General features: G+C 48.9%; 1 protein-coding gene and 1 pseudogene across 1 annotated transcript; one reads left to right on the forward strand and one right to left on the reverse strand.

Annotated features, from left to right (window-relative positions):
* Window positions 1-6,076: 6,076 nt before the first annotated feature.
* LOC132349042 (spleen trypsin inhibitor I-like) lies at window positions 6,077-11,160 on the reverse strand. The gene is made up of 3 exons (XM_059897143.1): window positions 11,066-11,160; window positions 7,130-7,321; window positions 6,077-6,439 (listed from the first exon to the last, which is right to left on the reverse strand). The coding sequence occupies exons 1-3, from the start codon at window positions 11,157-11,159 to the stop codon at window positions 6,354-6,356; spliced, it is 372 nt and encodes a 123-aa protein (XP_059753126.1). The 5' UTR covers window position 11,160; the 3' UTR covers window positions 6,077-6,353.
* A 1,513-nt stretch (window positions 11,161-12,673) lies between these two features.
* On the forward strand, window positions 12,674-14,802 carry LOC132349478 (methyl-CpG-binding domain protein 1-like; annotated as a pseudogene).
* The last annotated feature ends 8,381 nt before the right edge of the window (window positions 14,803-23,183 follow it).

Consider the following 23,183-nt stretch of genomic DNA (forward strand, 5'->3'; position numbering starts at 1 on the left):
GCCCTGCACTCCAGCTGACTCAGACCCGCCCCCCCAGGCTACTCCCCCGGCCCCTACCCACGAGGCACACCGTTAAAACCTCCACGTGGGCAGCCCCTCACTCCTGCGCCCGCCGCAAGCAAGCACCATGCCTATGTGCAGCCCCGGTCCCCTCGCTGCTGGCCTCCTCCTTGGCCTGCTGCTGAGCCTTTCCCCCCAGGTCCCAGGGGAGAGGCCTGGCACAGTATGACAAAGGCTTAGTTCTGGGAACAGAGAACCGAGCATCCCCAGGGCCAGAGAGGGGAGACCCGTGGTGAATAAAGATTGGGGGGTCTCTGGTGCTTAAAAGTGATGACCCTTGGAGCTTTGGGTGTGGGGTACAATGTGCTGGAGGTGGGGAGACCACTGAAGGATGACATTTGAGGGGAAGCTCTGTGCTAAGCGTTGAGACTCAGTGGCCAGAGAGGGGACCTCCTGCTTAAACATCAGAAGCTCCTAGATGCTCAGCTGTGCGGGGTCACCTAAGGATTGAGGGCTCTGAGGCCAAGGGCTAGGTCACTCCTGTGTGGGGTGCAGGGACCCCATGCCTGGAGGTGGGGCTCTCTGAAGGCCCGTAGGGGGCGCCAGGGCCAGAGATGGAGAATCCCTCAGAGGGAGCGGGGTACTCACAAAACGAGCCGCTGTGTGTGGAGGGTCTACTCTCTCCTGAGACATTTCACATGTATGATTTCATTTAGCCTCATGTCAACCCTACAGCATCTGGGATTCTCATCCCATTTTGCCAGCGAGAAAGCAGAGGCTCAGAGAGGTGAAGCGACTTGCTCAGGACCCACAACCAGCAGATGGCACAACTGGGATTCTAGCTCAGGAGGCCCTCTGGTCCTGCCCCTCTCTCTTCCTGCCTCAGTCTGTCCATCTGAGACCAGGGAGCAGCAGAGACCCCCCCTAACGGCAGAGACTCCTCTTTTCTCCCCCCTCCCCTCTCGTCTGTGTGTCTTTCTCTCCCAATGTCCTCCTCTCCTGGTCCTCGTCCCTCTGGTCCAGGTTAGAGGCCCCCAGACCCAGGAGCCCCCGAGGGGCCTGTCCTCCCTCCACCTCCCACCGCCCTGCTCAAGTGACTGAGTCTCTAATTACAAACCTTCCCAGCCCCTGGGGGCATCTTCAGACAAATAACAAGCTGGGAGCATCACAGGGGCTGGATTCTGGGTAAAGATCAGTGACCGCAGCACTTTGGGATCCAGGTCACATCCCTGCTTCTAGTCCTCAGTTTTTGCCTCTGAAAAATGAAAAGCTCAGATTCCACGCTGTCTAAGGCCGCTTCCTTCGCTGATGGGAGCTCCCGTGGCCTGCTGGCCAGTCTTGAACTCCAGCAAGTGCTTTTTATGACAGGCCAGCTTCACATGCTTTCTCTCACTCAATCCTTAGAGTGGAAGAGAGGGTGTTAAAGAGGAGGAAAGGGGAGGGGTGCTCAAGGGAGGGGTCCTGGTTTCTTCAAACCACTCAGGCAGAAGCTGAACCCTCTTGCTGTGACGGCTGCCCAGCCAGGGATAGCGGTGTGACCTTGGGCAAGAACCTGCCTCTCTCAGATGCTCACTCCACATCCTTAAGATGGCCTGGGCGCTCTCCGAAATCTGTAAAGTCTCTTTCTGCCTGAATGGAGGAGTTCGGGGTGCCAGGCCAGGTGCCCCAAGTACTTTCCCAGGGCTGGGAGTTGGGGAGGCCCGGGAGGGGGACTCAGAGTGGGACGAGTGTCCTAGGCTTTGGGAGCCAGTCCCCTCAGTAGCCTCTGGCTGCCCTGTGACTCTGGCCCACAGAGAGGAATCTCCAGACCAGGTCCCCAGGCCTCAGGCAACAAAGTCCCCACATCGTGTCCCAGAAGCCAAGACATGCACTAGAGCACGGAATCCAGCCAGGTGCAGGGGCCTTCCTTCCCCTGGCTGCGCTTCAGATGCCTTGTCTCCCCAAGGTCCCTGGAGGGAGGGCCTCGGCTGAACTGCTTCCATCTCCTTCCACCCAGCCAGACGCCCCAGAGTTGGGAGCACTCCCCTTCCCCGAACCAGACGCTCCCACCTCTTACCAGTACCCTCTCCCGTCCTGCCTGGTGGAGGCCCCCGGGGTTACCACTGGGCATCTGGCAGACGGTGGCGCAGCCGGCCCCGCAGCACTTGAGGTTGGCCACGCGTTCTCCATCCCAGAGGCACTCCTGCGTGCAATTCAGGTCCACCTCCAGTGCGGGGCACACGCCTGATTTCTCTGCTCCTGTGCCTGGGAGGCGGATGGGCAGTGGGGGACCAGAGTCCTAGTCTCAGAGGACGCCCGCCTCCTGTCCTAGGACCACAAATCTCAGTCTCCCAGGAAATCTCCGTCTCTGGCCCTGGGTGCCTCCCTACAGCCTTCAGAGAATCCCACCAGGCCCCACTGCTGCCACCAGGGGGCAAGAAGGGCCTTCCTTAAAATATGGTGCCTAATGGTTGAGGTACTGGTGACTTGATCCCAAAGGGAACCAGAAGTCCCCAACCCCATCTACATTTTTGAGGGACCAGAGGGTCAAATAAAGGGCAAGATGGGGTGGGCAAGGGACTGGACCTGGATGAGACCTATCACTGAAGCAAGAGGGCCTTAGGTTACCTCTGAGGAAGAAAGGGACCATTTCAGGAAACAGACAGTGACGCTCCTTGGGCACTGGGGAACTCCCTGAGGGGGCTTATGAAAGGTGGGTGACACTACAAACAAAAGGCTATTTATTCCTTTCTTTAATGCAGTAGACGGCACATTTAAGAAGGAGTCAGGAATCAAGAAAACTAAAAGTCTATGTGCTTTTAGGCAAGTGCTTTGGTCTGTGGTATTCAAAGCACTTTAGCACCATAACCAACATGGTCCTCAAAAATATACAAACCCATGGGGCTTCCCTGGTGACGCAGTGATTAAGAATCCGCCTGCCAATGCAGGGGGCAAGGGTTTGAACCCTGCTCCGGGAAGATCGCACATGCCACAGAGCCACTAAGCTCATGCGCCATGACTACTGAGCCTGCACTCTAAACCCCGCGAGCTACAACTACTGAGCCCACGTGCCACAACTACTGAAGCCCGTATGCCTAGAGCCCATGCTCCGCAACAAGAGAAGCCACCGCAATGAGAAGCCCATGCTCCACAATGAAGAGTAGCCCCTGCTCACCTCAACTAGAGAAAGCCCGAGTGCAGCAGTGAAGACCCAACACAGCCAAAAATAGATAAATAAATAAATAAATGGACACCTTGTAATCATGGTTGAACACAGACAAAACAAGCTAAGTTAACAAGCCACCAAAATGACCAAGCATATCCCTGTTCTGCCTCATATGAGTGACTGATGCTGCTTGACCAAATACAGTTCTAAACTCTATCTCGTCCTCTCTTCTTAGAGTTAAGAGTAAGATACACAGTCAGAGAACTGCCCCACTTCCTGACAGCATCCATCCAGAGCAAAGCCAGCTTCCTGAAACCTTCCCCAAATCACCTAACCATAGCACATTTCTTTAGGTCTTTTCTAACATCCTCTTAATGAGATGCTAGGTGATTCCCCAAGGTGTGTGTTCTCCTTGCTGCAGTGAGTAATAAACCCAACTGGTTCAACTAGGAACAGGAGTCTTTCTGGAGGTGTGTGGCTAGAGACATTGACAGGTAGACTCATTAGCCTTATTTTGTAAAAAAGGAAAGAGAAACTCATTGATTTGGAGAGAGATTCCCAAGACTATAAGGTAGTAAGTGACAGAAGCAGCTCTTTCTATTTTCTCATATTTAAAGACCCTGCTATGTGAGTCTCTATGCATCAGTTTCCTTATCTGTAGTGATGCAGTTAGACACTGTTCTCCAAAGATCTCTCTAGCTCACGTCTTCCTAGAGGCAGGGGCATGAAAACATTGTCAAAGTGGCTTGGCTTGGGAGAGCTGGGACCTCCTTTTGGGTGAGAACCCAGTGGATTCTAAACAAGTCATTCCCACAATGCCTTGCAGCTGGGAAGGTCTAATAATGAACTTGAAGTGTGGTGCCTCCTGGGAAATACCTCCATAAGCCTTGGATTCCTGCCCCACCTACATCCTACCCGCTCCTCTCAGCCACCCTCACTTAGGTGTTCATATTTCCACAGTATCTGATTGCCACAGCTCTTGGCCTACTGGGGAAAGCAAGACTGGAGGGTGGGGCTTCCCTGGTGGCACAGTGGTTAAGAACCTGCCTGCCAATGCAGGGGACACGGGTTTGAGCCCTGGTCTGGGAAGATCCCACATGCCGCGGAGCAACTAAGCCCGTGCGCCACAACTACTGAGCCCGCTCGCCTAGAGCCCGTGCACTGCAACGAAGAGTAGCCCCCACTCACCACAACTAGAGAAAGCCCGCGCACAGCAACGAAGACCCAACGCAGACAAAAATAAATTAATTAAATTACGAAAAAAAAAAAAAAAAAGACTGGCGGGTGACCTGGGAGCTGTGATCCTACTGACCATCCTCTTATTCTTACACCAACCTCACCTCCAGCCCAGTGAGGGGGCACCTCAGGAAGGTGCCAACCATCCTAGCAGCATAAACTGTAGGGAGCTCTAAAGAGTCATTCCCTTAACTCTGAGTCCTGAGAATCTGAAAGATGGTGAAAGGGACTTAGCAAATGTTAAGAACCGAAAAGAGACTTGGGTGGTGGTGGAGGGGTACTTCCCTGACGGCCATCTCCCAATGTCTGTAGAACTAACACAGACAGCAGAATTTGTCTGTAGTGTTCTTAGGAGCAGAGTCAGGACCAATGTGGAAACACAGGGCCAGAGAGGAGGGGGACTCTTATTGGTTCAATAGGACAGAAGAGTGTTCTATTCATGAATGCTACCAGCTGGCACCTGCTGCCCAAGAGAAAGTGAGCTCCCCCTAGCAGGAGGTAAAAAACACCGAGGCTGGTTGACTAGTTACCTTCTATGAAATTTTAACATTTAATTATTCGGAAGCCTTCTCCAATGTTTTTCCAAAACCTAATTTCTCTTCCACTGGTACCTCTACACACCCACATGGCTCAGCTCTAATGGGTCTGTTTCTTAGAGGTGACAAAAGCGGCTGCCTCACCCCCCTCAGGAGCTGGGACTAGCAGAAGGGAGCAGAAAACTCAACCAGGGCTCTCATGCAAATACGGTGGTTCCCCCACCCCTCCTAGGTAACTTCTGTTGCCCTACTCTGTACAGGGGGACTCCCAGGTTCATTGTATTCAGGGTTGGGTGGACTTTGAGGAACAAGTTGAGGTCTCCTCGTGATGCTCAAAGGCTACTTGGAAACAAATACAGACTCCGACTTGGGAAATGGGTGGATGTAGAATCTCTGTTCTCATCTCCACCTCTTTGTTTTGCCCCAAAGCTCCTGTTTGCCCTCTTCTCTCTACCTGACACAATACAACTCACCCTTCCAAACTCAGCTCAGACATTGCCTCTTCTGGGAGGCTAGCCTTGACCTCTTCAGGGAGGCTGGCCTTGACCTCCTCAGGGAGGCTGGCCTTGACCTCTTCAGGTGACAGCCAGGACCTCCACCTCGGCTCCCACAGTAGCCCCGGGAAACTAATCCTCCAGCTAACTGACATTTCCGTGCTCCCATTTCCTCCCTCGCAGTATCATTAGGAAAATACAAACAAATAATTTGGGGAAAATGACAAGCACAGAGCCTGGCACATGGCCAGTCTCACAAAAGAGGGTAGTTGCCCTTCTTTAACAGAAGTAAGAAGCCCCCTCTCCATACAAATGACCTCGCAGAAGGGTGTTCCTTGGAAAACTGGACAACTGAGCCTCATGCTTCTTCTTTTCTCCTTCTAAGAGTCCAGGAGAACAACTTGCCCCAAAATTTGACCTGACCCAAGAAGTAAAGAAAGAAAGCTTTCATGTTGAGGTGTCTCCCAGATATTTTTGTAGCTTGGGGTGTCCATTAAGAGGTAGATGGTATTGTAATAGGTTTTCTTCCAATACTTGGTAGGGCCCAGTCTGAGGGCAGGAAAAGGGGAGGTGTCCACTGCTCTGCAGAATAATGAGAAGGACCACCATCTCCATGGACAGTGTTGGATAAGGTTCTTAGGTGCAAAAATCAGATTCCACACAAGTTAGCTTAATTAGGAGATTAATTTATTGATTATAAGGATGTAGAATTTTAAATGACAGATAGGAAAATGTTCAACATCGCGGTGGGGGAAAGGGGCTTCTTTAATGAAAAGACCTCTGCCATCACTGATTCTCAGAACTAGATTCCAGAAATTATACCAACGATACCCACAAGGAGAATAGTGATGGTGGCGAGGGGGATGAAGGTGAGGATGCAGCGAGGATGAGGGTTAGGACTAGAACACTTGCTTCAAATCCCAGGCCCCGTAGTCACTCCAGTCATGAGGAATGTGCTCCTGCATTCATTCTTTCTTTCCTCAAACATTTATGGACGGTCTCCTTTGTGCCAGGAACCGTGCTAAGTGCTAGGGATAAAGGGAAGACTTTCTCTCATGGCGCTTAGAGCCGACTGGATGAGACAGAACTAAAGCAAGTAGACCCATGGGGGGAAGGAAAGAGGCAGGGTTCTGCTGAGGAGGGTGGGGTTGAGAAGGACTCAGAGGAGACTGAACTGTTTCAGAAGCAGCCACAGCCCAGCCCTGCGTGGCTCCTCCTCGGACTTCAGCATGTCGGGAGAGCACGGTTCACTGGTCCTCTGCAAAAAGAAAGGGACTGGCTGAATGACATCTCTGAAGCCCCAGACTTGGACACGGTACATTCTGTTGGGTCCTAGACCATCCCAGAAATGAGCAACCACAGTCCTCCCAGGACCAGAATGACCAACAAGAAGGAAGTGAGTTTCCAAGCCTGGGTGGGGAGCTCAGGAACTCTGCAGACCTGCTCTGTAGGGCGGCTGACTCAGTGTTCCCATCTGAGAAAAGGGGAGCATGTGAGGAGGCTCAGATTCTCATGACGGGGCTTCTAGGGGTGACCTTCTGCCAAGCTGGCCCGTGGAGGATGTGCTCAGTGTGTGGTTTCACAGGACACTGCAGCCACTTCTCCTGGGTGGCAGCGAGGAGGAAAGACACTGTGCAGGTGTGAATGGTGTGGGGCCCCCTGAGCCCCTTCTCTTTCCCCAGCCCTTCCCCTACCACCCTGCCCTGCCCCTGTCTTACTCCAGGGCCTGATGGCACCACCACAGGTCCTCATGCAGTCCTCTGATGTCAGGAAGTTGTTCGGCCTGCCGCCACACCCGCCATATTCGAAGGTCTCGCAGAACCCGGAGTTGGCGTTGTAGAAGTACCTGATAAAGATGGCCATGCAGTAACCAGTGTAGGGAGGCTCCAGGCAGAAGGCAGGCGGGGGGTCTGCAAGGATGGGAGGGACTCTGGGTCAGTTATGAGAATGGTCATCAAAGCTTGGTCTAGGGGCTTCCCTGGTGGCGCAGTGGTTGAGAATCTGCCTGCCAATGCAGGGGACATGGGTTCGAGCCCTGGCCTGGGAAGATCCCACATGCCGCGGAGCAACTAAGCCCATGAGCCACAATTACTGAGCCTGCGCGTCTGGAGCCTGTGCTCCGCAACAAGAGAGGCCGCGATAATGAGAGGCCAGCGCAGCGCGATGAAGAGTGGCCCCCACTTGCCACAACTAGAGAAAAGCCCTCGCACAGAAACGAAGACCCAACACAGCCATAAATAAATAAAATAAATAAATAAATAAATAATTAAAAAAAAAAAAAAGCTTGGTCTATAAGGTCAACAACAGCAACACCCAGCTTGTTTGCAATAGAGAATGTTGGGGTGCAGGGGTGTGAAGTGTGAAAAGGCCAGTCGAGGGCCTGTGCTCCAACACGTTACTATTAATGTTGTGGTGTGACCATGATATGGTAATCATCTTAAAAAACTATATCTTCTTCATGAAGTATTTATGGATTAATTGCCATAATGCCTTAGATGAGTTTTGAAACAATCTACAAAAAAAAGAGGACCCACATCAATAATATTCTCCACATGATGATAAATGTTGAAGCTGGATGATGGGTAAATGGGGTTTATAATACTATTCTCTGTACTTAATTGAATGGTTGAAAGTTTCCACTATTAAAAAAAAAAAAATTGTGAAGAGAATTCCCTGGTGGTCCAGTGGTTAGGTCTCCGTTTTTCCACTGCAGGGGGCCCAGGTTCGATCCCTGGTCAGGGAACTAAGATCCCACAAGCCAAGTGGTGCAGCCAAAAAAAAAAAAAAGTGTGAAGGAATCACGATGTAACGGAGAAAGGCATGAAAGAAAACACACCGGTGTGTTAGCTTTGGTTACCTCATGGGGACTGGAATAATGGAATATTGAGGGAATATTGATATTGTGATTTATAATAAAAATATATTTGTCCTTCATCCCATTTCTAGTAACAGACTCCTAAAAACCCTGGAATTGCCAAAGTGAAGAGAGCTATAAGTTGCCTTTTGTTATGGGACAGAGGTGACTGACTATTGGGAAACCCCTAGTAAGCCGAGGATGGGCGCTGGTTGCCACAGGAACTAACTGCCTGACCAGAGGGTTGGAACTTTCATTCCCACCCTCCTCCATGGCCTCCCCCAGCTCCGCTCAGGGAGGAGAAAGGGGCTGGAGGTTGAACAATCACCAGTGGCCAATGATTTAATGAATCGTGACTAGGTAGTGAAACCTGCATAAAACCCTCAACAGACCAAGGCATTCATGTTATTCAAAAGAACTGGCATCGACCCAGGGAACAACATAGGTACACGTTCCATCATTGCTCACCTGGACCACTGCAGCAGCCTGCTCCCTGGGCCTCTGTCTCTGCCCTTCGCCCCCTAGAGGCCACTCTTCACAATGCAGCCGCAGGGACCCTGTTACAACTTGAATCCTATCCGGTTGCTCCCATGACCAAGCCCTCATCTCTCTCAGTCAAATTCTGACTCTTATCCTACACGGCTCCTCACGACCTGCCCCCATGGCCTCTCTGCCTCATCCCCTTCCACTCCCTGCCCTCCACCCACTCAGCTCCAGCCACCCTAGTCCTGGCTGCTGCTCAAACACACCAGGCACTTTTTACTGAAGCCTCTACTCCAGCACCTCCTTATCATAGAAGGTTTGCCTACCAGTCTATGGAAAGAGCACAGCCTCCTTTATCCCCATCACTCTCTTTCTTCAAAATATTCATCACGACCTGGTATGTTATTTTCCCCTTTCTCTGTGATCTGTCTCCCTCTTAGGAGGCAAGTTAGTTTGTTATTTTGTGTACAGCTGTTTCCCCACATCAAGAACAATGCTTGTAAGGACTTGAGAAATATTGTTAATGGAATTGACCTCCCATTTCATGCTCATGCTAAGCGTACGTTCATTGAATAGAATGGATATCATTGAATTGCTGTTAGTGAAAAGTCCATTTAATGATGAGGCAAGTCTATATAACTATGAATCTAGCTCTAACATTCTATATCTTGAGAGGATAGTAAAGTGATAGACAGGGGGGCAAGGGGAAGGGCATTGAGTTTTGACTAATATTGTTCCAGCCTGGAAGAAAAACAGCCTTAGGCCCACGAACAAACTCACAACAGTGCTAGATTTCTTGCCCTCCCTGCAGTTGCCTCAGGCAGAGCAGAAGCTCAGCTGTCCCAGACTTTTCTGATTAATTTTAATAATAGAGAAATAATCATTATTTGACACCTAAATATTTCGGGCTGGGGAGGGAAAGGTAGGTAGACTAAGTCTTCCAGATGAAGACATCTTGGGGGAAAATGGACATCATTGGTTATGAAATTCATGATTGGTTGGTTATCCCTTCAGAGAACCTGTGTAACAGGTGTCCCCAGCCAGGTGAGGAAACCACAGATGACTTGCCCCAGCACACACAGTAGGTAAGTATTTAGGTCACCATGATACTATCATGTCACAACCCATTTAATAAACTACTTGATTCTGCCAGGAATTCTGAAAATACAGATAACTGGTAAGAGCTGCTGGGAGCACTGACGCATACTAAACACAACCCTGCCCCCGAGCCACAGTCACCAAATTAAAGGGAAGAGTGAGTCCGGGTTTTGTCCCTGAGAGCAAATATGTGGTGTCCCTACTGACACCAACCAATTCTGCAACGCCACCTGGGCGTCCCACGAGTCAATTCACTTCTGACACTAAAACCGCAGAGTTAGTGCAGATTCAACAATATGAGGGCTCAGTCCCACAAGACAGCCCCCATTTCAAATGCCAGTCACAAGTCCCGGGGTCACCCATACGTGTGACCAACTTGCTATAAATTCGCAGGTTCCATGACCCCACTTCCCATTTTCAGTAATTCATTAGAACCACCCACAGAACTCAGGAAAGCCCTTTACTTACTGCTCCCAGTTTATTACAAAGGCTGAAGCTCAGGGACGGTTGAATGGAGGAGACGCATAGGGCAAAGGGGGGTTGAGGGGTGCAAAGCCTCCAGGCCCTCTCAGAACACTCTCCCCTCACATCACCTCGAATGTTCACCACTCTGGACATTCTCCAAACCCCCAAAGTTTAGGGGTTTTTATTGAGGTTTCCATAGGTCGGCAGATTGATTGAATCATTGGTCACTGATGATTGAACTCAGCCTCAATACTTACCCTCTCCTCTCCCCAGAAGTACTACAGGTTGAAAGTTCTAATTCTCTAATCACCTGATGAGACTTATTGGAGACCGGCCCCATCCTTAAGCTATCGTGGGTCCCCTTCCTTGACTCATTGCATTACCGTACAGAAGACAGCAAATTCCAAGGGCTGCAGGACATCTGGGCCAGGAACCAGGACAAGGACAAATATGGATGTTTTCATTACACCACAGTGAGCTTCAGGCACAAGGCAGTGACCAGGAATAGTCTCAGAGATGGGGTCCCTGGTCTGGTAGAGTTAGGGGGGATACTTTTTTAAAAAGCTGAAACATAATGATTCCTTTTGAGAGTCATGAAATGTCCCTGGAGTTAAAACTGCCCAGTTTCTCAGGAGAAATCCAGAGAGGGCTGTCAGCACCCACCCCACCCCTGCTCCCCAGCCCCTCCCATGGACTCGCCTCATTCCCCCCAACCCTGCCCCAGCCTGTAGAGGTGAGGTGAGCCGGGACTTACCTCTGAAACGGCCCTTGTATTTACCCCCCGGGGCGCAGGTCACCAGGGTGCCCAGGAGGACGAGAAGGGCGACGGAGAGGCAGAGTCGGCTCATGTTTCTGGTCTTGCAGGAGGGCTTCTGAGGAAAGCTGGGGGCTGACAGAGCTTTTCATATCCCAGCTGAGGGATGGGACAGGCAAGGAGGAGGAGAGTAAGCAAGGGAGGAGCTGGGGTCAGTCCTGTTTATTGCGTAATCTCCCTACCTAACCAGGCTTCTTGCTTCTGCCTGCTGGGGCCAAATGCCCAGTGACAGCACTTCTCAGACTTGACTCTGCCTGTGGGTCTTGGAAACAAGGATTGTGATTCCACAGGTGGAATTTTGTCCAATATGTTCACTCACAGAGCATCCCAGCACCTAGAGCAGTGCACGGCAGGTGATGGCCGCTCAGTGGGTGGATGAGAGCCAATCAAAGGACAGATAAGTGAACAGCAGTGTGTTAGCTCCGGTCCTCCTTTTCAGCCTCCTGCTGATGTCATCACATCCGGGCATCAATGCCCTTCACCCCCCACCCCAAATTCACTAACCTCAGAAGACAGGTGTGACACAGGACACCATCCTGCAACCATTGCCACAGCTTCTCAGCTGGATGGAACTTGCTATTTACCTGGCACTGGTCCAAGCAGAGGCTGAGCTGGGGGAAGGCAATGTTCTCCTGGGAGACAAACCCTGATTTTCTGGGTAGAAAAAAGAGTAAGGGGCGTGGGCAGAGGGGAAGCAGGGAGCTGAACACATCTCCACAGCATGACCACTCACCACCCCTCACCTGGTTACACCAACAGGAGAGCTGCCTGCCTGAGTGGACCTCAGGGGCTGGAGTGATCTGTGGGAGGCTGGAAAGATCGCCTGCAACATCTCCCTTTCTCGGGTCTCTCCACCTGTGGTTTTGGGGTCGGAGGATGTCAATTTGCATCCCAGCTCTCCCTTTCCCTAACTTTGTGACCTGTGGCCAGAAATCTCCCAGAGCCCCGTGTCGTCATGTGTCATCTGAGATCCATGCTGCCCAGGTCGTGGGGTTCCTATGGAAGCAGTGGACTCAACAGACATATATTCCTTCTCCCTGCAAAGTCAATCCTTGTAATAAGAATAATAGGGACTTCCCTGGTGGCGCAGTGGTTAAGAATCCGCCTGCCAATGCAGAGGACACGGGTACGAGCCCTGGTCCGGACTCGAACATGCCACGGAGCAACTAAGCTCGTGCACCACAACTATTGAGCCTGCGTGCTGCAACTACTGAAGCCCGCACACCTAGAGCCCATGCTCTGTAACGAGAGAAGCCACTGCAATGAGAAGCCCGTGCACCGCAACTAGAGAAAGCCCGCGTGCAGCAACGAAGACCCAACACAGCTGAAAATTAATTAATTATTTTAAAAAGAATAATAATAATGAGTAATGACAGCAGTAAACACTTAGCTCCTTCCATGTGCCAGGCATTGTCCTAAGCATTTGACTTATATTAACTCATCTAATCCTCACGATAATCCTAAAAGAGGGTGAGGAAATCTTAATATTTCCTAACAATACAGAGGAGAAAATTGAGGCAACAGGAAATCTGTAATTTGCCCGAGGTCATGCTGGGTAGGAACAGGATCTGAACCCAGGAAACCGGCTTCAGAGTCTGCCCACCATGCACTCTGCTGCTTTGTAAGGTATAACGTGCAGGCACATGTGAAGGCTTACATATCCTCCCCTCTTCACTTGTCCCATCTATTCACTCCCAATTACAACCATGTACCACAAGGCCCCCCCATACACACTCACTCATCCACTCACAGACAAGCATCTTCCCACTAACACACACACACACACACACACTAACAGCTAACACTGCCGAGATGTGCTGATTACAATTCCCTCTGTGTAAATCTTTTATCTCCTTTAATGATCACATCTCATCTCTCCTCTCCAGGGGATATTTCTACCTTACCACCGATCACAGAGGAGAAAAAATGCAGCACAAAGAGGTGAAGACCTCACCCAGCACCAAACTGCTGATCAGCAGTAAAAACAAGACCACAGCCCAGCCTTCTACGCAATCACACACACGCACACACACACACACACACACCCTGGGCTCCACTTCCAGGGTCAAGGAGAAGGGAGCTGGGCTCAGTGCCCAGAAGCCCCAGGAACAAGCCCAGCCAAATGTCAAAGGGGCCCAGAGCTGCATGATGAGCTGCAGAGGACGGGACGGGTTTGTGGCTGGCCTTTGAAGTGGGGCAGTTTTGTGGCACAGAGTCTTCCACCTGTGGGCTCTAGTCTAACTCTGGAGACTTAATCTCAGAAGGGAATTGACTTGGGGGATGCCCAGTGGGTGTCGGAGAGGTGGTTGGTCTTGGTAGAGACACCATGGATTTGGTGTCTGGGGGAAAAAAACCCAGACCCACTCGTCGCTGGGCTTTGATGGCTGAGATGCTGCTTCGGGACAGGGGAGTAATGAGTGTGGGGCAGGGGAGTAATGAGTGTGGGGCAGGGGAGTAATGAGTGTGGGGCAGGGGAGTAATGAGTGTGGGGCAGGGGAGTAATGCGTGTGGGACAGTGCATCCAGAAACTATTACCCATTATCTGCATTTTAACAATTCCCTGCAGATGTCAGGTGCTTCACTGACTGGATTTTGACAGACTAGTATCTTGACTTGAACTTACCACTTACCATGAAGTGACCAGGGGCCACTCACGTATCTGCAGTCTCCCCACGCAGACAGGTGACACCTGCCACGCAGGTTCTAGGAAGGGATTACCTATCGTCACATAAAGAGTTTTTTCACATTCCATGGCCCATGCTATCCATTTCCAGCACGATGTCTTAGTCTGGGGAGTTCGCTGGTGGCACAGTGGTTACGAATCTGCCTGCCAGGGTCCAAGGATGGCACAGGGCCACCCACACCTTACCCGCGTCGAAACAGGCCTGGCTCTACCCGAAGGCCCTGTGTGGGTCAGACTCTGAAGCCTCCCTTGGCCACACCCAGAGCCCAACCAGACCGTGCCCAGACTCCAGTGAAGCAGGAGGCAGGCCGTGGCTTCGTGCTGCCCCCGCCTGGCACCGACCTTGTGTTCTGACGGGAGGGTGCAAGCAGTCCCGCGTGGGTGCCTGGACCAGCCCCAGCTTCCACAGAAGCTCTGTTACAGGAGGCCCAGTGCCCTGGCCTCAGTTGGGTTGTGGCCTTACCCCAGGTGAAGCAAGAGCAGGCGGACGCCCAGGAGGACTGGACACCGGGCACAGCCATCCTGACTTCTCCCGTATTGCTGCCGGGCTGCCCCAGCAAGGCAGGAGACCCAGGCCTGCCACCTGTGAAGCAAGAGCCACCTGACCCTGAGAAGGACAGGGATGACTCCACCTCTGACTTGGCCCCAGAGGAGGAGGTAGGAGGGGCTGGCACGCCCGTGATCGCAGAGAGTTTCAGCCTGGGTGGAACCCGCCTCCAGGACACAGAAGTCTGGTTGCCAAGGACAGGCAATCGGGAAGGGAAGACGGATGTAAAGAGTGGGAGACCGAGGAGACACTGGCGCCACCGAGCACGAGCTGGAAACCAGGCGGATGGCCCGGCACCCGTGTCTGTCAGCCTCCCACCACCTCCAGCCTCGATGATGTGGGTTTCCTGCAGAAGAAGCTGGGGCCCTGCGTCACAGACTTAAATACGCATCTGGGCCAGGAATCAGAGAAGCCGAAGGAAGATCCTGGGGAAGGTGGAGCAGCTGCAGGCCTGACTGCTGCCCCATACCAACGAGGTGAGCCAGCAGATAAAGGACATGTGTGAACCGCAACAGTGCCTGGTGCCCCTGCACCAACCTTCCGAGTGCACTGCTGCTTCACTTCTGCCCTCCAGTTATCACGCAAAATGTCTCTTGTGGCCCATCCTAACCGGAAGCGTATGAGGAAGGGAGTGCTGGGAAACATAGCCTAGTCAAGGTGACACGTTACAAAGCCACCCTGCCATGAATCAGCTCCCAAGGGTCTCACTACTCACCTGAGGATAACTTGATAAAGCTACGTTGCTGAAAATGCAAAGCTGAAGACCATGCATTTCATGGTGACCCCAGCAAGTACAGAAATTCTGTCAAGCCCACCCAGAAAACACTTGCTGGTCTCGGCTATTTATGTGTCATTCAGGTATTGAGAACCTGGCCCATGGTAGGCACCGTACTTAATGCTGGGATTCAGGAATGAAAAGGATATAGTCGGGCTTCCCTGGTGGCGCAGTGGTTGAGAGTCTGCCTGCTAATGCAGGGGACACGGGTTCGAGCCCTGGTCTGGGAAGATCCCACATGCTGCGGAGCAATTGGGCCCGTGAGCCACGACTACTGAGCCTGCGCGTCTGGAGCGTGTGCTCCGCAACAAGAGAGGCCACGACAGTGAGAGGCCCGCGCACCGCGATGAAGAGTGGCCCCCGCTTGCCACAACTGGAGAAAGCCCTTGCAGAGAAATGAAGACCCAACACAGCCAAAAATAAATAAACAAATTAATTAATTAAAAAACAAACAAACAAAAAACACCAAATGAGTTAAAAAAAAAAAAGATATAGTCCATGCCATTTTATTAAATACCTTAGTATGTATTTTAAAATGGTGGGGCTTCCCTGGTGGCGCAGTGGTTGAGAATCTGCCTGCCAGTGCAGGGGACACGGGTTCGAGCCCTGGTCTGGGAAGATCCCACATGCCGCAGAGCAACTGGGCCCATGAGCCACAACTACTGAGCCTGAGCGTCTGGAGCCTCTGCTCCGCAACAAGAGAGGCCGCGATAGTGAGAGGCCCGCGCACCGCGATGAAGAGTGGCCCCCACTCGCCGCAACTGGAGAAAGCCCTCACACAGAAACGAAGACCCAACACAGCCAAAAATAAAAAAATAATAAATAAATAATAAATAAAAAGTTAAAAAAAAATGGTGAGTGGATTTCCAACTTTATTGTGGAATTTAATGGTGAAAATACAGAATTCAGGAAACTGTTGGTAGGACAGCCCTGGCGTGAACCTTGTTGGGGCACAATAGGCATTGGAAAATATATAAATAGTTTCTATCTCTCTGCTGTTCTATTTTTAAATTATTTTTAAACGAAAAAAAAAAAAAAAGGAATCTGCCTGCCAATGCAGGCAACATAGGTTTGAGCCCTGGTCCAGGAAGATCCCACATGCCACGGAGCAACTAAGCCCATGCGTCACAACTACTGAGCCTCTGCTCTAGATCCCATGAGCCACAACTACTGAGCCCGCATGCCACAACTACTGAAGCCCCCATGCCTAGAACCTGTGCTCTGCAACAAGAGAAGCCACCGCAATGAGAAGCCTGCGCACTGCAACAAAGAATAGCCCCCACTCGCCGCAACTAGAGAAAGCCCACATGCAGCAATGCAGCCAAAAATAAATAAATAAATTTAAAAATAAAAAATAGAGAGGGCAGACAGCAGAAGCAAGATGAACAGTTCTACAGCCTGTGGAACAAAAACCACATTCACAGAAAGACAAAATGAAAAGGCAGAGGACTATGTACCAGATGAAGGAACAAGATAAAATCCCAGAAAAACAACTAAAGGAAGTGGACATAGGCAAACTTCCAGAAAAAGAATTCAAAATAATGATAGTGAAGATGACCCAGGACCTCGGAAAAAGAATGGAGGCAAAGATTGAGAAGATGCAAGAAATGTTTAACAAAGACCTAGAAGAATTAAAGAACAAAAATCTAGAATAATTAAAGAACAAACAAACAGAGATGAACAATACAATAACTGAAATGAAAAAATACACTAGAAGGAATCAATAGCAGAATAACTGAGGCAGAAGAACAGGTAAGTGACCTGGAAGACAGAATGGTGGAATTCACTGCTATGGAATAGAATAAAGAAAAAAGAATGAAAAGAAATGAAGACAGCCTAAGAGACCTCTGGGACAACATTAAACACACCAACATTCACATTATAGGGGTGTCAGGAGGAGAAGAGAGAGAGAAAGGACCTGAGAAAATATTTGAAGAGATTATAGTTGAAAACTTCTCTAACATGGGAAAGGAAATAGCCACCCAAGTCCAGGAAGCACAGAGAGTCCCAGGCAGGATAAACCCAAGGAGAAACACGCCAAGACACATAGTAATCAAGTTGACAAAAATTAAAGACAAAGAGAAATTATTAAAAGCAACAAGGGAAAAGCAACAAATAACATACAAGGGAACTCCCATAAGGTTAACAGCTGCTTTCTCAGCAGAAACTCTACAAGCCAGAAGGGAGTGGCATGATATATTTAAAGTGATGAAAGGGAAGAACCTACAACCAAGATTACTCTACCTGGCAAGAATCTCATTCAGATTCGATGGAGAACTCAAAAGCTTTACAGACAAGCAAAAGCTAAGAGAATTCAAAAAAAAAAAAAAAAAAAAAAAAGCTAAGGGAATTCAGCACCACCAAACCAGCTCTACAACAAATGCTAAAGGAATTTTTCTAAGTGGGAAACACAAGAGAAGAAAAGGACCTACAAAAACAAACCCAAAACGATTAAGAAAATGGTCATAGGAACATACATATCAATAATTACCTTAAATGTGAATGGATTAAATGCTCCAACCAAAAGACACAGGCTCACTGAATGGATACAAAAGCAAGACCCATATATATGCTGTCTACAAGAGACCAACTTCAGGCCTAGGGACACATACAGACTGAAAGTGAGGGGATGGAAAAAAATATTCCATGCAAATGGAAATCAAAAGAAAGTCGGAGTAGCAATACTCATATCAGGTAGAATAGATTTTATTTATTTTTTTATTTTTTGGATAATATTGTTCTAGCCTTTTTGTTTTTAACGTCTTTATTGGAGTATAATTGCTTTACAATGTTTTGTTAGTTTCTGCTGTATAACAAAGTGAATCCGCTATACGTATATATATTTCCCCAAGTCCCCTCCCTCTTGCATCTCCCTCCCACCCTCCCTGTCTCATCCCGCTAGGTGGTCACAGAGCACCGAGCTGATCTCCCTGTGTTATGCAGCTGCTTCCCACTAGCTATCTATTTTACATTTGGTAGTGTATATATGTCCATGCCACTCTCTCACTTCGTCCCAGCTTACCCTTCCCCCTCTCCGTGTCCTCAAGTCCATTCTCTATGTCTGCATCTTTATTCCTGTCCTGCCCCTAGGTTCTTCAGAACCATAAAATAGACTTTAAAATAAAGAATGTTACAAGATACAAGGAAGGATACTACATAATGATCAAGGGATCAATCCAAGAAGATATACCAATTATAAATATATATGCACCCAACATAGGAGCACCTCAAGACATAAGGCAACTGCTAACAGCTGTAAAAGAGGAAATCAACAGTAACACAATAATAGTGGGGGACTTTAACACCTCACTTACACCAATGGACAGATCACGCAGACAGAAAATTCATAAGGAAACACACGCTTTAAATGACACAATAGACCAGATAGATTTAATTGATAGTTATAGGACATTCCATCCGAAAACAGCAGATTACACTTTCTTCTCAAGTGCACACGGAACATTCTCCAGGATAGATCACATCTTGGGTCACAAATCAAGCCTCGGTGAATTTAAGAAAATTGAAATCATATCAAGCATCTTTTCCAATCGCAACGCTATGAGATTAGAAATAAATTACAGGGGAAAAAACGTAAAAAACAAAAAATTTAAAAAACATTGCTTTAATAAAAAAAAAGTGCTAAATTCCTTAACTTGGGATATCTGGTTTTCTTTAATTTACTATAATCTCTTGACATTCAGACTACCTGCCCTTTGTTGCAAAACTTCCTTCTCTATATCCTGGCTCCCGCCTCACCTCCTCAGAGCACTTCTCTCAGGGTTACTTGAGATGCTGCCTCCCGGGCTTGAAGTTCTAAAAATCTCCTCCGAGTAAAACAACTCTCAACTTTTAGGTTGCACGGTTTTTTTCAGTCGACAATGGACTAGTCTCATTTCCCCCCCAGCCTGTAGAGCAGAGGTGAGCCGGGACTTACCTCTGGCATGGCTCTTGTGTTCACCCCCCGGGGTGCAGGTCACCAGGGTGACCAGGAGGACGAGAAGGGTGACGGAGAGGCAGAGCCGTCTCATGTTCGTGGCCTTGCAGGAGGGCTTCTGAGGAAAGCTGGGGGCTGACAGAGCTTTTCACACCCCAGCTGAGGGGTGGGATCAGGTAATGAGGAGGGGAGTGAGGAAGGGGAGGAGCTGGGGTCAATGCTGTTCATGCTTCACCTCCCACGTAACCAGGCTTCCTGCTTCTGCCTGCTGAGGCCAAATGCCCAGTAACAGTGCTTCTCAGACTTGACTCTGCCTGTGGGTCTTGTGGAATTAAATACACATTCTGATCCCCCAGGTCTGGGTGACGCCTGAGAAGCTGCATTCCTAACAGGCTCACCGTTACAGGTGTGTCCCCAGCCCCAGTTTCCCCTCTTATAAAATGGTCCACAGGACCACAATTTGATAGCAAGCCTGAAGGAGACTCACCGGGTTGGAGGAGAAGGGCAGCAGACACAGAGAAAAGCTGCCTTTCCCATGCACCTTGGGAAGTAGCAGAGGAGCCAAGATCGGGAAGAGCTGAATCTCAGAAAGCCCCACATTCTCTCCCACTGATCTGCGTCTCTTCCTAATTCTCTGCCTTTACCTTAATTCTTTGGAATGATCACACACTGGTAACATATGAGAAGTACAAGTCACTGGACTTCTTTTGTAAAAACAAACATGAGTCTCCTTCCATTCCCTGAGGATGAAATGATTGATTAGATCCCCATCCCCTTCTCCTTCACTCAGGATGGCATATAAGCCTCAACTGCCTGACTGTCTTTGGGTCCCAGGTCTTTGGGGATGATCTACCTATGAAATTTGGTTTTCTCCTATTCATCTGTCTTATGTCGATTTTAATTACCAAACCAGCCAAAGAACCTAGAAGGGAAACAGGGAAAGGTTTCCTCCCCAACAACAGTAGGAGGACCTGCATTTGGCAAATTACTTAGTGTTCCTGGGCCGTGGTGCCCTCATATGTAAAACGGGATTGTTTATGAAATCAACCCCATTTCTTTGAGATGCTGTGAACGCATTTGAGACTAATGAATAGAGAATGCTCAGCTCTGTGCCCCTGGGTGCTAAATACTCAAAGATTCAGGGCTCCTCTTGTGATCATCAATGTGACACCCAACTCCCAGTAGGAATGTCTGGATCTGATCTCAGGCCTGTGTTGAAATAAATATCTAGACCCAAGATGTCTGGGGTGCCATGTCAGCAAGTTGAAACTTAACTCTGTGTTCTTGTAAATGATCTACAGTTCTTTGGACCCTTGGGGATGGAGACTGCCCATGTCATGAAGTGTTAAGTAAAGTTTGTGTCACCTGAACTGTCTTCTTTAATCATTTTAGACAAGGGAAATGCCTGCTTTCCCTTTGGGGTCTGGGGCTTCCCTGAGGTCAGCTGTGCAGGCAGTATATGCCTGCATGCCTGACCACAGTAAAAACCCAAGACTCCCAGACAGGAGTGAGCTCCCCTGGTTGGCAACATCTCGGATGTGTCGGGCTGAGGGAATCAAGCAGAAGCTTGTGCCTGTGTTCCTCCAGCTTCACCCCATGCTCTTTCCCCCTTTGGTGATTCTACTCTGCATCCATTTGATATAAACTTAAGTATAACACCTTTGTGTCCTGTGAGTCCTTTTATGAATTAAACCTGGGTGTTGTCTTGTGAACTCCAAACACAAGTAGTTTTGCTGTAGCAGAAAATAGTTGAGGCACCCCCATTATGTTAGACCTTATTCAGCCCTTATTCTTTCCACCCATTCCACCTGTCTCCTACAGATGTTTTCTCCCCCTCTCTTTCTTGCTTAATTGCACTCTGAAAATGATTGCCCTCTAGCTAAGGTTGCACTATGCACCTGATGTTTACTTCTCCAAGACAACACTCCTTAACACTCCTTTCCTTTGTGAGCATTCTTCATTCCAAAAAGAAGGTCATGGAACGATAATCTCGAGGACCACCAGAACCTATTCTGGAACCACCTGATGCCAGCCCTAATGATCTCAAGGTCTCCAGGAGGAAAGAAGGATGCAAACATCAGCCCCGATCCTTATCTACAGCCCTATTTTCCACCCTGAAACTATAAGACCCTTTCCTGCTTCCCAGGAAGGGGGGCACAGCCTTGAGTGTGTTAGCCTGCTGTGGCCCCCTTTGCCTGGCAAAGTAATAGAGCTACTCCTTTCTACTCCTCCAAAGCTCTGTCTCTGGGTTTCTATTCTGTACTGGTGAAGAGAGACTGGGTTTTCGGCAACAGTTTCCGTTGTTATCCCCAAATAGAAACTATATCCATAGAAGGTAAATAACTTGTCTGAGGTCACACAGATAGTGAATAGCAAAGCTGGAATTTGAATTCCTCCGTCTCCAATGGTGAGGTTTTTAACAACTACTGAAGCACAAGTGAAGATAATCTAACATAACTGATGTCTCATATAGAAAACTCAATAATTGGAAAAGAAACTTTATTTCAAGATGTAATACAAGGAAATTTCCCTTACAAAAATCTGTAGGTTGGAAAAAGCATTCCATGTTCCAGTACAAAAAGAATGATGCAGAATGATACAAAAATACATTATCTCAAGGATAAGCAAAGAGGTCTTCAAGCTTTCAGGTAGGAAAAAAGTCACCCCTAAGGGAGAAAAACATTCAGGCCACTTCATAGTGACACTCCATGGCAGAATTCAGTGGAACCAGGTCCACAATTGTTCTGGGAAAAGAAAGTCTGATCCAGGATTTTTTATCCCAACAAATTGTCCTTGAAATATAAAGGCAATATGCAAAAATTCAGGGAAAACAATACCTGTAAACCCTTTGTTTTTTAGAATTATTTTTTTATCTACCTAACAAAATGTTTATGAGGATAACTTGAAGTAAAGATATTTATTTCACGTGGTGGAATTTCACTGTCCACTATGGTAGCCACTAGCCACATGTGGCTACTGAGCACAGGAAATATGACTAGTATGAATCAGGATGTGCCTTAAGTGCAAAATACACTCAGATTCCAAAGACTTAGTATGAAGAAAAGTAAAATATCATATTAATCTTTATTACATGTTGATTATATGTTGAAATTATACTATTTTGGAGCTACTGAGTTAAATAAACTATTATTAAAACTAGTTTTAGGGCTTCCCTGGTGGCACAGTGGTTGAGAATCTGCCTGCCAATGCAGGGGACACGGGTTCGAGCCCTGGTCTGGGAAGATCCCACATGCCGCGGAGCAACTAGGCCCGGGAGCCACAACTACTGAGCCTGCGCGTCCGGAGCCTGTGCTCCGCAACAAGAGAGGCCGCGATAATGAGAGGCCTGCACACCGCGATGAAGAGTGGCCCCCACTTGCCGCAACTAGAGAAAGCCTTCACACAGAAACGAAGACCCAACACAGCCATAAATAAATAAATAAATAAAAATTTTTTAAAAAACTAGTTTTACCTCTTTCTTTTTAATCTTTAAAATGCTGCTGCTAAAAAAAAAAAAGCTGCTAATTCCTTGGCGGTCCAGTGGTTAAGATTCAGCGCTTTCACTGCCGTGGGCCCGGGTTCAATCCCTGGTTGGGGAATTAAGAACCCACAAGCTGGGACTTCCCTGGTGGCGCAGTGGTTAAGAATCCTCCTGCCAATGCAGGGGACACGGGTTTGAGCCCTGGTCCAGGAGGATCCCACATGCTGCGGAGCAACTAAACCCGTGAGGCACAACTACTGAGCCTGTGCTCTAGAGCCCGCGAACCACAACTGCTGAGCCCGCGTGTGACAACTACTGAAGCCTGTGTGCCTAGAGCCCGTGCTCCGCAACAAGAGAAGCTATCACAATGAGAAGCCCGCGCACGGTAACGAAGAGTAGGCCCCGCTCACCACAACTAGAGAAAGCCCATGCACAACAATGAAGACCCATTGCAGCCAAAAATAAATGAATAAATGAAATTTATAACAACAACAACAAAAAAGATCCCACAAGCTATGCAGTGTGGAAAAAAAATGCTGCTACTAGAAAATTTAAAATTCTCTTTGTGGCTTGCATTATATTTCTGCTGCACAGCACTATGGTAGAATCTGTGGGGAGTGATTTTGCCTTTTGTTTAT

Source organism: Balaenoptera ricei, chromosome 15 (assembly GCF_028023285.1).
Source record: "Balaenoptera ricei isolate mBalRic1 chromosome 15, mBalRic1.hap2, whole genome shotgun sequence".
Lineage (NCBI taxonomy): Eukaryota > Metazoa > Chordata > Mammalia > Artiodactyla > Balaenopteridae > Balaenoptera > Balaenoptera ricei.

Excerpts from the sequence above, each read along its gene's own strand:
- LOC132349042 (XM_059897143.1), bottom strand. The coding sequence starts at position 11,159 with ATGAGCCGACTCTGCCTCTCCGTCGCCCTTCTCGTCCTCCTGGGCACC. Across the intron at positions 7,322-11,065 it reads ATACAAGGGCCGTTTCAGAG|ACCCCCCGCCTGCCTTCTGC; the intron begins GTAAGTCCCGGC and ends CCATCCTTGCAG. Across the intron at positions 6,440-7,129 it reads TGGTGCCATCAGGCCCTGGA|CACTTAGCACGGTTCCTGGC; the intron begins GTAAGACAGGGG and ends CTTTATCCCTAG.